The following is a 15,704-nucleotide window of genomic DNA, read 5'->3' as shown; positions in this document are numbered from 1 at the left end:
GAACATGTATAAATTGATGCCACTGGCCGAGATTATTACAGCGGGTCTTTGTTCAAAGACACACCAATCAAATTACTCTCTCTAAATCTCTATTATAAACCATTTGAAAAAAATCATTAACTTATGTCTTATTTGCTTTATATATATATATTCATGTATGTGTGTGTATGAGTGTGTGGGTGTCCCTGTGTATGTCAAACAACAAGGTTGGTTATAACAGGGAAGAGTGAAGTCATACATTTAATTATAGTAACATGGATTACTATAAATGGTCTTATAGTTCACGTGAATTAATTAGTTAATAGTTAAAACTTACCTTTGTTCTTCTGATACAAGATCATTAAATTGAAAGAAAAGAGCTACGTTTTGCTGTGAATTAACTTGGTATCATCCTGAATTGTCTTGCCGGAGTAAACAAATATTTACTATTTTGTAAACATAATTGCTCATAATATTCACCATCCATCACTATTATTATGAAATTTAATCCTTAATATGGAATATAATCCTTAATTTCCTTAACCACAAAGAAAAATCCAGCATATATTCTACGTTTTGCCACTGTCGACCAATTCCCTAAAGAAACATCGCAAACAAATTTCTACTGAAATGTCAAATTCTTTTTACGGCGCTTTCTATTTTATACTTATTTTGTTCTTTCTCTTCATTATACTGAAGGAACAAACAATAATTTATTCACTTTATCATCATCATCTCTCAGGAATTGGACTTTTTATTTTATTCAGTTTTACAGCTCCCCTCCTCGTGGCCACAAAAAGAGTCAATTTAGAGAAACGAAAAGTTCAAGCAAAAATATTATCATAAACTTATAAGTTGAATGTTAAACACGGGTGGATTAATTCTTTGCTTTAAGAGGCAGGGGCCATAAAAGGGTAAAAGTAGAAAATGTTATGACCAATTTATAGTTGACTGTCATAAAGAAATTGCTCGGGCATTTATCTGCTTTTGTGGCATTTATATTCTTCGCTACGACGAATAGAGTCAGTATACAGTTGTTTGCTTGGAATACTTCCGTTGTGAACAACACACCCAACCATACGTGTTATACAAAAAGACGCTTTTATGATTCTGCAAAAACAATATGGTTTTTTTTTCTGTTTTACTAGGCAGTTGATGTAGATATGTATCAATGGCGTTTGTCTTAGTTTTAAAACAACTAATTTTCATTTCATTAACAAAATAAAGAAAAAATCAGAACACAATGAAAAGAGATTTAAAAAAAAATACAATTAAAGAGCCGCGTAAAGACAATAAATTCTTCTCCTGAACAACGTACATTAATTTAAGACTAATTCATTAACATTCCGAGTATAATTAGCTGTAGAATAAGCGTGGCGAGATTCCTATATGTAAATTAAGGTAGGTCAATGTTATAGTTTTCTTTTTGAAGGAAACATAAGGCAGTATAACAAATGAGACGAATTATTTAGGATGTGTAATCATATCTAACGACCTTCGATGACCACTTGTTGGCACTTCTACGTCATTAACCTGTACATCGAGAGCTCCAAGACGCAAGCTAATTTGCAACTGATGTCGAATTTACAAAGACAGAACGACAGGCAATCTTATATGCGACAAAAACTTTGAAATTGCTGCAAATTACATTGATATCGTTATATAGACTACCTTTGCCAAACAATAAGGACAATATACAAGTGACAATGAGAAATCTATCTTAAGCATTGTATCTGATGAAAGGAATGTTGGAAGAGTGACGTCACGGGTAAGGTAACGGGGAGAGGGGAGGGTGCATTTGTCCTATAAATTAAGACACAGCATTCGTCAGCAAATTTGTCGAGAAGTACTTATGCAAGCTGCATGCATAATATATTGTCCTAATTAACCATTGTGCGTACCCATTGACTTTTTCTTTGACAACAGCTCTTGTTAGCAATTTTAAAACCATGCTATGCCATTATTAAATGACCGTACGGACAAATGAAAATATTTTTTTACATTTTTTGGCATACCATTGGTTGCACTCCAGTCGTTTTGTGAATAACTTTGTTCTGTTATTACTTGAAAAAAAATTACTATTACATAGGATCTTTAATTGTAATCAAAATATTATTTTCTATATACTTAAGCAGTACATATATCCCCGGTATTTCTATCCATCAAATTATATGAAAAATTAAATTGTAATAAAAATATGACCAAAGCACTACGCAATTTGTTTCTTCTTTTAAGGTTAAATCGTTGAAACTATGTTGCTTATTGTTTGCGAACTTCGTAAAATGAGAATCATTGTCCGTAAATGATGGATGATTACATCGATCAAAGAAGATCTTTAACAGTTAGTGAATTGAAACTTTTTAAAGCCTACTTCACAAACCGTCTACAGTTTTTTTTTTACTACGAAACCGACAATAATATAGTCATGTGTGTAAATAGCTGAAAAGGTTTCCATAGTGCTAACTATATATATTTATATATATATTATGATAGCTTTATGATAGCAAATTGACTTTACAATCGAGATGTATATATACACAACAATTTTGGTTTTGATCGGTTAAAATTCATTTTGCCATCTTGAGAACCATTCTAAGCCATGCTCGCTTATAATGAAATACTTAATATTAAGTTTTCGATTTTAATCAGTGTCGTGTACATCTATTGCAATTGGATTGCTTTTCGCTTGAAAGTGGGTTCCTTTCTATATCTACATACATTGTGACTATATGTTACGTTTCCATGTTTAAATGTGATTATATGTTACGTTTCCATACCTACATATATTATGACTATATATTACGTTTCCATGGCTACATACATTGTGACTATCTGTTATGTTTCCATGGCTACATACATTGTGACTATATGTTATGTTTCCATGGCTACATATATTGTGACTATATATTACGTTTCCATGGCTACATACATTGTGACGATATGTTACGTTTCCATGTTTACATACATTAAGAACGGGTTACTTTCCATGTATCCATACATTGTGACTATATATATTACATTTCCATGCAACATATGTTGTGACTATGTTACGTTTCCATATCTACATATATTGTGACTATATGCTACGTTTCCATTTCTACATACATTGAGAGTCGGTTATGCATATCCATATTTACATACAAATCTCCATTTTTACATACATTTGGAGTTATATTTCCATGTTTAAATACATGTCGGGATGCGTGTTAATTTATAGGCCTAAGATTTTTTAAACAAATGGGGGAATATTACATTACCTCCGTGGGATACAGAATTTTCTCCGTTGGGTTAAACAGTGACGTAGGAGGAAGAGTGTTGAATTGGGGTACATTTTTATTAGTTGGGAGTGCATGGACCGCCACTGGGAGAGCCTTGATGGGGGTCCGGTAAGGGGGCATATTTGCTTTAAACTGCAATATTTTATGAAACGTCTTGTTCTTTCGTCTAAAATACATATCAGAAGAGGAATTACACTCTAAAATTTCTTTTGAAAATATTTGGATAAATGCCACCCCCCCCCCCAGGGCTCGCTGATCTCTTTACTGGGAGTAAAAATAGGTGAATCCCTAAACACTTAATGTTATCCGGTTATATGTGGATATTAGATGATTTGCTCTAACTTCATAACCAAAACAAATTAAGTATAAATTTCTCTTTATCTTTATATTCTAATTTATTTTCTTATTTATTTTATTCATTCCTATTCTCCACTTTCCCTGTCAGATGTGTCACAAGGTCCCTTCAGCATCCCCATTGAATATTCATTCACTAACACATTAACAAAGAAATCGATTTAACAAAGAAAACGACATACACCGTCCACTTTGGACAACTCGGCGCACGAAATACATATCGAAGACTACTATATGGCAGGAAATTACTTCAACCACACACGTGTTTTTTCTTTCTTTTTTTTTTTTTTCTGGAAGACAAAAAAAAAACTGTTTGGGTGTTCACACTCTGGCGGTTGCAATCTTAGACCTCTAAAACGGGTTGCGCAAAGTCATAAAAAAGTTGAAGTATTTGAACAAACGGTATCTGGTGTGTTATTAAGTGTAATAAAAGTGATCCTATCGACACAATAAATCAGATTAACATGCAGATAATAGATATACCTTAACCTACTGTCTATATGTATAGAAAGAAAACGCGTGAAAAAAAAGACCGGTTCTAGAAGAGATAAAAAAAAACAGAAAAAAGAAAACCCCAGTCTTATTTCCACTGTGGTCTTTGCAAAGACATAATAATGAAAAAAGAAAGGGGGGGGTGGTACGTTTGTAGATAATCGTAAAATAAACACCTCAAGAAGGCTACATCGTTTTTATGAGTTTGTTCTTTGACAAGCTGATGCTTGTTTAATGCCAGGGGTAGTCCTGGGATGTTATGTGTTTACGTAGTAGCCTCGAAATCTATCTTTATCTAATTCGAATTGTTCTCGTTAATAACTAAATTTAATTTGAAAATAGATATTCTTGATGTACTTCTAAAAGCTAAATAATTACCTTAGTAGATATAAAGGTTCAGTTTTGATTAAATAACATTTGCCCTTGAAAGCTATGGAGGGTTCAAGTCGATATATGACATTCTCACAAAAGTGTCGTGTCACATATGCTGACGCCGTAGCAGGAATTTTCTTCAGAGAATGAAAACACATAATTGTAACCTTCCATTTACTGACAATGAGGAAACATTTCAAAGAATGAAAACACATTCTCATAACTGTACCATTTTATCTACAAATAGTGAGGAAATATGTCAAAATATGGAAACACATTCTCATAACTGTAACCTTCCATTTACTGACAATGAGGAAACATTCCAAAGAATAAAATCAATTCTCATAACTGTAACCTTCCATATACATCAGTGGCGGAGCGTCCATATAGTCAGGGGGCAAATGCCCCCCCCCCCCCCCCCGACGGACTCAAATGGACTGCTGGCGCCCTTTTCAACTTTTTACCACTTTTTTCTTATTCGCGATTATTGACTTTTTTATTGCGCTCTCATCTACCTCTTGACATTTGTCACATTTTGTTGGTGTAATTTTCTGTCAAAATGCTCTAACGGCTATTTATTCTTCGTTTATCAGCAAATTAGAAAGGCCCGGAAGGGGTAATTTCCGGCGATCTAGGGAGTATCTTTACTCAAAAAATTTTGTACGCTCCGCACCAACCTGTGGTGGCGCTCCGCTTAGATAGTGCCGAAAGCGCCCCTACAGTCCATTCTCGCCCCCTCTGACCAATACCCCTAGCCCCGCCACTGATATACATATAGTGAGGAAACATGTCAAAGAATAAGACACATTCTCATAATTGTAACCTTCCATCTACAGATAATGAGGATACATATCGAAGAATGAAACACACATTCTCATAACTGTAACCTTGTATCTCCTGACGACGAGGACCCATATCAAAGAATGAGACAACACATTGTCATCTGTTTCATTCTATCACATACTGCTCTTAATTCGATTTATGACCGTGCAGCTACCTGGGAATACGACTAACTATTCTAACATTTCATATTTTGTGTTTGTTAAGTTCAAAGAATAGTCCGGTTTTCTCAAGGGCGTAGGAACCGGGGGGCAGTGAAAAATGTGGAGGGGCGGAAGTATCATTCCGCCCCCCGGTTCGCAAGTCAGAAACCCCCTTTTTCATTTTCAAATGAGAAAAAAAATCTCATTTGGAGCACCAAATTGCATCTAAGGCCAGGTGAAAATACAAAATTAAGTTTACAAATTGGAGTGGGTGTTGAAGTGTGCTATATTGCACCAAATTGCATCTGAGGCCACCTGCAAATGCAAAAAAATCAAAAGGGGAGGGGGACACCCCCTCCCCTTAGACCCCTCCCCCAGGCCGGCCATCAGTCTTCAGCCCCCCCCCCTCCATTCAAAAGTACCTTCCTACGCCACTGGGTTTTCTACCAAAGCCGAACTATGAACAACTGATCCCAATTCTTTGGTCAATACATTTACCCCTCGACCTGCAGAGTGCAGCTACCTGGTAATACGACTAACCATTCTAACATTTCTTTTCCCTTTTTTTTTTTTTTTTTTGAAGTTCAAAAGAAAAGTCCGGTTTTCTATACCAAAGCCGAACTATGAACATATGATCCCAATTCTTTGGTCAATACATTTAACCCTCGACTGCCTTTATGCTGAGGTATGTTTTTTCTCGTATACGAATAAAGAAATTTACAAAATAGATTTTCTGTTGAGAATTTCAACTGAAGGTGGGGTGTCGGTGGGGTGGCGTTTGGGATGGGGGAATGCGACAAAAAATGGGCGATTTTACCAAGTTCATGGGGTCTATCAATTCCAGGGAATATATATTTTCTGAAATGATCAGATAAGACAGGAATCCAACAACACAACTAAAACCTTGCAGGTAGCTGAACCTTACATGCTTTACAGCAAATAAAAGCTAATGTTCAGGAACAATCTCAATCAAAGTTTCCCTTCAAATATCTTTGTTTCAGGAATGATCTTGCATTTATTTATAAGATTATTGAGGGTATGACGTCATAACCTGACGCCGCAAATCGGAAAATAAGAGAATTCAAATCCACAAAGAATAATTTCTACCATTTCGATTTTTTTTGTTTTTTTTTTTGGCTCTCTGCAGGATAAACTAGAAAGAGCGACCTCAACCTGTGGCAATATCAACTTTGGTTGCGTGCATGGCAGAAGTTCATTGATTTACGTTATCTTATCGTTTGTAGTTCAAGTGGATGTCGTAACGGTTTTTTATTGCTTCTTGACGTGTGTGTATGATGTACTGTGCAGAGGTAAATGTCCACAGTTTCTTCTCGACTGCATGATTGTTGTCTCATTACAAATATTGATCTTCGAGTGTTACCAATCTTTTCTTGTCCTTAAAAAGATTAGCGATTCAGATTACTCTGTTTAATCATCTGTACGAAAAAATATACTCTTGTGACCGTTAAAAGAACTACATAAGTCAAATGTACACAGTTGGAATACCTTATGCAAATAAAACTTGCATACAATTTCGTTACCCTGGGATAAGAACCTTTGCCCCAGCAAAGTACTGCATGTGGACCGCCTAACTGGTAACAAAGGATTTGACTGTCTTCAAAATTGACGTTGGTAGAACACAAAGTTAAAGAGCGCCCACACAAAAGATGTCACTTGCCATTAACCTTTGAACATCTTTTGATGGATTTATTTTTCCTGTTCATTTACCGTAATAGTAGCAAAACATTTAGAAAAGAAAACGATGGATGTAAAAACTTAATTATGCAAGCTTATGTAATAGAAAATATAAAATGTTTGTGTGATGATACCAGTAAATATACCATTCATGGCAGTAATAAATGTACAGTAAGTTCTTTCGTTCAACAGAGCAAAGTTCATTCTTGGTGAGGAATTTATAACTCATAAAATAAAATAAAAAAATCCCTGCTAACGAGTTAATAGGGTTGATGCTCTTGAGAGTTTGAAACGTTCATATTGGCTTTCAAGTAGTAGTTGTTGAAATAAGTTATACTTGGGTTTTTTCTTCTTCTTTTACAGACTTTCTAAATACTGAAACTTGAAGCTGGGGATGAAGACGTTTGGTATAAAAGTTCTGCTCCGTGCATAATCCTTCTTTGAAAATGGATATGTTGAGTAAACCTCAAGAAATTTACCTTATGATATGACCCTATGACCTTATGATAAATTAAACAGCTTAAGAACGTCGTAACAAATAAACGGGATCTCAATACAACTCTTTGCGTTCGTTTTCAGAGATAAACTTCTCTATCTCGACCATGAAGAAGTACAAATGCAATCCTGAGATCTTATGCGTTCCAATTACTCTTAACTAATGTGAAGGGAGAGGGAGAAAGGTGGGGGTGGGTTACTTGATGAATGTTGCTTTATTTAGCCATTGTATATTTCTTACATTTTTCAGACAACTTGTTACGCCCTCACCAGAACAATGGTGCATTACGTAGGTTACAAAGAGGAATGGTCTTTCTCGGACCCCTGTGACTCAAAGTCATTGTCTTTTGGCATTATCGGGCCTGGCACTCACCCCTTTGACAGGCTAAAGCATATAAAGTGACATCATCAACGTGATTCAGGAGTCTACATTTCAAAGTAAAGGTTATAGCATGGTTATTGATAGATACGATTTTCATCAGTCTGTTGTATGAATATTCATTTAACTGTATACCGTGGTATTGTTTCTGTATCTAAACCATATATAAGGTGGCCTCAATGGAGCATTCAAAATATAGAGGTATATGATATGATAAAGTTAGATTTTTGTATAAGAGTTATACGGTCCTACAACCAATTCATGTTTCTCGCGTGTTGTTAAGTAAAGGGCAACATAATGTCAAGATGGTGTACGTTAACCCACTGAAAATCAGCAACATTTAGAAAAATATTTGAATATTTGTTTTATTATCCAAACACATGCACTGTATATATCCTATGTCTCTTCAGGACCACTGTACCTTTACCTATTGCTCTTCGACTACGATAGAGTTTCTTACTGTCAGTGCAATGCAAGTGGCGTATACTTTCGACTTCCTTGTAATGCATTTACACTGTAGGTGTATCGGGTGTGGTTCTAATTTAGAAGGTATTTCCCCAGTGGTGCCAGATCCGATAACCATCGATAACCATTGACATTTTCAAGACAACATATTAGATGCAACTTGAGCCGTCCATAAATCATACCTATTATGGAGGCCGACTTTCTAGCTAACCATATATAGAAGCTGTAATTTACCCTTGGTTAAACCAATACGTATACAGCGAGTGTGTACTTTCTTCCTGTTGGACATATACACGGTTTAGAATACAACACACTTTAACTACGATACGATATCGACCATAAACAAGCAAAGCAAACAAGCAGACACACACAAAAGTTTTCAAATCAGCTACTAAAGTATATACATATCTAACTGACTGCTTACACACCTGCACTGTCATTCACCCAGGGGTGGATTGAACTACCGGTTAACCGGTTTACCGGCTCCTCGGAACCGGTGCGCCGATTGGTCAGAGGCAAAAATATGTATAGAAATGAGGGCAAATGGTTTTCAGTATAACGCCCTCTATTGGAGCTGAGTTTCTACGTAAGGAAGGCCATTTATGACTATTTAATTAATAGAGATAACTTAGCTACGAAACAGTTGTGCGAAAATATTTTAATATGAGAGGAAAAACAGACTTTCACTTTTACTTCAATTTGAACTTTTTCTTTATGTTCAATGGAAAAACTTCATTTCTGCATTTCTTTGTTAAAAGGGTGACTTTTATTCATAAAATTTACTTTGATGCGTCGTAACTTTTAATTTGTGAGAAAGATCCCTTTAAACATCTGAGGATCAACAGTTAAAGGGACTGGCCTATATAGTCTAATACATTGATCATTTGGTCAGTTGTAACACGCAACAAAATGGGACAACATAAGGCATACTATAGGCCTCAAATAATAAGTTTACATTGCATACAGAGTTTTCAAGAACAAAATGTGTTGAACGTCACCCAATGATGATATCTTGTCCATAAGAAGTTTAAGAGCATATTTTGGTAGTGTTATTATAATTTATAAATAAGGGGTTAATCAACGGTCTAGCGTGCGTTACTCACAGGATTAATGCACGATCGGGGGATAATGCAAGCGATGCACGAGGGTGGAGCGTAGCGGAACCCGAGTGCATCCAGCGATAGCATTAACACCCGGAGTGCATTAAATATGTGAGTAACGCACGCTAGACCGTTGATTAACCCCGTTCATTCATACACTACCATTTGTGTGGGGAAAAATCATAAAACAAAACATTTTTGGTTACATATAACCAAAGATTTATTAAAGTGATGCCCCGTAATTTTACCGTGCGTTACTCACAGGATTAACCACGGTCAGCTGACCTGAATGGACCAATAGGATTTAGGAGTCTTTACTAAGTATGAATGAACAATGTATTAACATTCACAATTTGGCCTGCACTGAGGAGCTGACGACATCAATTTAGCCTTAAAGGAGCGTTCCAGAGATTGAGCTTAATTTGTTTTGGTGAATATCTCGTAAACCGGAATAACTTATAGAAATAAGTACCAGCACAAAATATGTTTCAACTGGTTCCTTCTATCCTGGGCTATGACATATCAAGACTACAATTCTGCCTAAATTCATCTTATACAAAAAAAAAATATATATATATATATATTACCATGCTAGCTGAAAAATCTAAACGGGCATCGTGGGTAAATTTGAAAGTACCATGATAGCCCAAGCTTTCTGTCAGAGCGAGGGTGGGGTTTTGCCGGGGGGGTGGGTTAGAATATGTCATTGGAATAGTTCTTTCTGTGCGCTAGCGAACATGAAAATTCAGGGGAGCTTTAACTGTGCGGTAACTCTACAAATATATATACTTTTCTCTCGCTCTCTCTCTGACAAACACTTACGTTGATTCCAATATGATTATACGATGTTTGGTTAACTCTTTTATAATTATGAAACAATATGGTACAGCAATTGTCATATCAAATATAACTGCTAATAAACTTCTAGTGTTTCTTACACTTTCGTGACGCCATATAGCCAGCACATTATCGGTTTTGTACAACGGCCAGCCAGTACAACGGCCAGCCAGCCAGCCAGTACAACGGTTTTATTTCCACTTTTATAGCCAATAAATTCCATATGGTGTGCAGCAAAGCAAAGGCATTTACAAGACCAGCAAAAAAAAAAAACATCTTCAATTTGTCGGTGTTTAACATTGAAAGTAGCTGGTAATAACTTCCATATACTAACATAACATAACCATTTATTCCACTTTCCCCCTCAGATTGACTTAAAGTAAAAATAGTATTATGTCTCTCTCTTTATCTGTGCCAACAACCGTCCTACTATTCACCTCCCTTATAATAGATATACAACTAACACACAAATGATCATTAACGCTTAATGACACTATAACAACGTCCTAAGTGATTCGTTTGCGAGTTTAGACGCATCTAACATACAAGGCCTTATAATGTCACTAGGTCATGTTTAGAAAGATCGCCAAGATTGTTCGAGGCTTCAATGAAAACCTCCACCCCCTCCACGGACCCACCCTCCCGCCTTTGCTTCGGTGTTCAAAGATATATAGAGGCAATTCACAGATACAACTAACTGCTTTAAGCTCTCTCTGCCTCTTCTATTGAAAACTTTCTCTACCCCACCTCCACCCACCCATGTCGTTAGGCATGTTGATGGGGTGTGGAAGAGGTAGGATATGTAAAGGAAATCTACTAAAAATTGAAAATTAGTTTGGTACATTAACTTGATTTACCCCATAAGCGTTGTGGTCAAGTGGTTAAGGCAGTGGACTTGTGATCTAAGGGTTGCAGGTTCGAGTCCTGGCCAGTATATTGCGTTGTGTCCTTGGGCAAGGCACTTTATCTCCATTGCCCATCTCCACCTAGGTGTATAAATGGGGACCTGTGAGATAAAACTGTCAGCTGGGCGCTGTTTAGCTGCTGCCTTGTGTTTCACAGGTTATCGTTGACCGGGATAGTATTGTTATAAAGCGCATAGAAATGCATTTGCATATAGTAGAGCTCTATAAATGAATATATTATTATTATATAACAACAATAAAAATAGCACGCGATTGAATATGAAGATAAAAGTAAAAAAAAAAAAAAAAAAAAACAGAAGATAATTGCAAATTAGGTTACACAATCATATATGTACTTTTTCACTTCATCAGGACATGAAGGGGAGGGAAAGGGGTGGATGCCTTTTATTAACTATGGCTTACATTTTACACATATCCTACCCTTCAATGACGAGAACATGAATTGAAAGAATAAAGAGGTAACATATTTGTCGCTAACAAGAGTAAATACCCACGTATGTATCTATACACAATATCATACACGTTAATCAAATAACACAACTAACATAATTGATTGTACTCGAGGAAACCTATCACTTGATAAGTCGTTTTCCAATATAATATTGTGCTGTTGTTATATATATTTGCAGGAACTATTTGGTTTTAGGGAAAACCCCAGTTCATTTCATTGCTATGAAATGTTGACAGAATTGTTTATATGTATAAAAACCTTATCAAATATATTCACAAGTTTTAGGAAATAAGCAGTCATATTTGGACAATTGTTTTGTCTATTATCACGTTGGGAATTACCATAGGTATATATGTTATTGAGATTGCAAAATATTTATTTTACTTACTATATTTCTCAGAAAGTATGTGTATAAAATTCTATAATGTGCATACAATTATAAATTGAATAATTTAGTGCTAGTAATACTACAATTACACATAGTTCATTCTTCGATGTTAAGAGTATACCTCTAATGAAAATACTTCCAGAGAAGCATTGAGGGAAGGTAACAGTAACAGTTATCAATCTTGGAATTCTGCCACGGGTTTATTTATAGTTACAACTATTTGTGTTTTGGCTGTCTCATCTACATGATTAGCCGTAAATAAATTTGAATTTGATCATTTTGTCCTTTTACCAAATTATGGCCTGTCCAGATTGTCTATCCTGATATATTTCCACTTGAAGAAACCGAACGTTTTTGATCAAATTGGTGAGGTTACCTCTTATCTATCTACATTTACGCTAAAATCATTGCATGCATTCAGTATGCATAGTAGGTGCTAACAGATATAAGCACACTAACATACAGACTGGCCTACGCCAACATTACATACAGACAGATATACGATATCATACAGTAGATTACTGACATGCATACAGGCCTACACTGACCTTCACATAGTACTGACACACAGACAGACAGACCCACACACACATTCAAATAGTAGGTTACTGACACACAGACATACTAACTTACAATAGTAATGACACACAGGCATACATACAAGAACATTCGAATGGTACTAACATACAAACAGACTTACACAAACATTCAAATAGTACTGACATATAAACAGACCTACACAATATCATCGTTTTTTATTTATTTTTGGGTTTCTTGTTGTGTATTTTTCATCTTTATCTTCATTACAATGATGTTACAATAAATTGAGGAATACGATCCCAGTAATTTGGTTTTTACTGAGTGCTGCACGGATAGGCTACTAAAATGGATCAGTAATAACTCCAAAAGCATTTTTTTCTACAAAAATCATAAATGCTTCTGTTGTGACAGGAGGTTAATAATATTGTGGAATGTAACCAATAAAGTTACCGCACATGGCCAACTACTGCATGCTTTATAAATGACCCTGTGTGATAGCAGACCGGCCTGGCTCTATAAATTAAGGTTTAGATACATTCCTGTTCATAAAGGCAAGGAAATGCAAAATTGCCTCAAAACATATAGATTCTATACTTACTGTGTAGGTATTGATCAGCCTGTGTATGTAATGACCAGCCTGTTAGTTCTACATGGACTTAATTATTTCAATGGTAGCTTGTGAAGCTTGGACAGATTGTGTGACATTTATGAATATTCTGCAGCTTAGAACTCTTCTTTACCCTCTCCCCTGCCAACCCCCCCCCCTTCCGCCAACCATCCAACCGTCCCCCTTTAATAACAAACTTTGGCCACTTTTAAGGTCACGTGGAAGAAAGTCACAGTACAGACATGCTATCATTCAATTAGTGCTGACAAACATACAGACCTACACTAACATTCAAATAGTACTGACACACAGACAGACTATCATTCAATTAGTGCTGACAAACATACAGACCTAAACTAAGCTTCAAATGGTGCTGACACACAGACAGACTATCATTCAATTAGTGCTGACATACATACACACCTACACTAACATTCAAATAGTACTGACACACAGACATATTATCATTCAATTAGTGCTAACATACATACAGACGTACTGAAAACATTCAAATAGTACTGACACACAGACAGACTATCATTCAATTAGTGCTGACATACATACACACCTACACGAACATTCAAATAGTACTGACACACAGACAGACTATCATTCAATTAGTGCTGACATACATACACACCTACACGAACATTCAAATAGTACTGACACACAGACATATTATCATTCAATTAGTGCTAACATACATACAGACCTACTGAAAACATTCAAATAGTACTGACACACAGACAGACTATCATTCAATTAGTGCTGACATACATACAGACTACACTAAGCTGCAAATACTGGTAACACACAGAAAGACCTACGCTACCATTGAAATGGTTCTGACATACAGACAGATCTAACAAACAAAAAATAGTATTCTCCTCTGTGTTAATTATTCGTTGGTTAATTTCAGTCAAAACTAGTAATCAACAGAAAGTGAAATGAATACTGTAAACGACTTAAACAGTTTTAAAAATATAGAATGAACATATTTAAGCAGTGACACCAGGGATGAAAAGTATTGGATGTACATATGTTTCTTTGAGTATAGTAATATGAATAACTAAATAATAATTACTTCAGCTCACTGGTGTATGGGCCTGTATATCGCCTACACGATAGCTAAGTACACTGCATAACAAACGACTGAAGTACTGAGACTACCTAACTGCAAGTTAGAACCTAAAAAAAATATGAATCTATGTTGATTTCTTAAAAGATGTCAATGTACTACTTTACCACAGACACCATATGGTTATACCATCATTTATTACTTTAATTATCTTCATTAAATTATAAAACCATCCTGTGTTTTATTATTTTGAACCATTTTTTTTTTTGGCCTTTCTTGAAATATTTTCAAACTGTTTAAAGCTATTATAAGGCCTCGCTGTACCAGCTTCTTTATATAAAGAAGCCTGGTTGTGAAAAATTATATTCTTTGGCTTATTGTTCTGTTTGATTCATAAAATGTAGACCTATATATATATATTTATTGCTTTATATGTCTCTTCGAAAGCATTATATCTAATATTTTGACTCAAAGAAAAACAAAAGAAGACGAGAAGAGGCTAATTTGGGTGGGAATTCTCTCTTCAGATTTTCTTCCAGATTGCTACTGGCATGCCGCTTTCTATAGCATCGTATTTATCAATTATACGAATTTTGATTCATCTTTTGTAGCATCATTTGTCAATATTTAAATTAAATTAAATAATAACTAAGTCAACTTGATTAATTACTTCATTAATTAATCATTGTTTAACCTTTCACTTGGTGTATTTTTTTAAATTTCTTCCTCTGCATGGAAGCTTATAAAGAATGTATTTTCTTCTCTCCTTTGTGATATTTGTAAATGCAACCGCAAACAATAAACTGATGGAGATAATAATAATAATAATAATAACAACAATATTTACAACTACAATAATAATAATAAAATAATGATAATAAACTGTTTGATTAATTGTAATCTTTTTATGATTAAGAAAGAGAACTTAATAAATGCCCTCTAAAAAATTAGAATAATAGCAACACAAAATTTAAAAAAGTATTTTAAGAGAATGGGAAAATTATATTATGAAATATGTGATATTTCTCAAATTTGGGAGTAATAGAACCCACTAATATTTGCTCTCATTTTAGTCAATGGAGGAATATTCTTAAAATGTTTTTTTTTTGCGCCATGGCAATTGTTTAATATCTTTGCAATCCCAAGTGAAGTCTCTATGGAGGTTTCTGCACCGAGTTTACAGTATTATTAATATTATTACTATTACTATTATTATCATTATTACTGTGTTGTATAAGAGCATCTGAACTCTGACCTGACCAAAGTTAAAGTTACACGCCTTTGT

General features: G+C 35.1%; 3 protein-coding genes across 3 annotated transcripts in view; 1 reads left to right on the top strand and 2 right to left on the bottom strand.

Moving 5' to 3' along the window:
• The window catches only part of LOC139979797 (uncharacterized), a 32,637-nt gene extending 23,328 nt beyond the window's left edge, over positions 1–9,309 (top strand). The window contains exons 3-5 of the mRNA XM_071990910.1: positions 6,042–6,143; positions 6,606–6,768; positions 7,517–9,309. Of these exons, the coding sequence (XP_071847011.1) occupies positions 6,042–6,143; positions 6,606–6,768; positions 7,517–7,539 (288 nt within the window). The 3' untranslated portion in view covers positions 7,540–9,309. The remainder of the gene's footprint in view (positions 1–6,041; positions 6,144–6,605; positions 6,769–7,516) is intronic.
• Positions 1–15,704, bottom strand: part of LOC139979497 (MIT domain-containing protein 1-like) — a 167,722-nt gene that overhangs the window by 46,840 nt on the left and 105,178 nt on the right. The gene's annotated exons all lie outside the window — the stretch shown is intronic.
• Positions 1–15,704, bottom strand: part of LOC139979796 (uncharacterized) — a 45,189-nt gene that overhangs the window by 15,021 nt on the left and 14,464 nt on the right. The gene's annotated exons all lie outside the window — the stretch shown is intronic.

The sequence above is a fragment of the Apostichopus japonicus genome, chromosome 14, assembly GCF_037975245.1.
Source record: "Apostichopus japonicus isolate 1M-3 chromosome 14, ASM3797524v1, whole genome shotgun sequence".
NCBI classification, from domain to species: Eukaryota; Metazoa; Echinodermata; class Holothuroidea; order Aspidochirotida; family Stichopodidae; genus Apostichopus; species Apostichopus japonicus.
The sequence above is the reverse complement of the archived record's forward strand: the minus strand, read 5'-3'. Positions and strand labels throughout refer to the sequence as shown.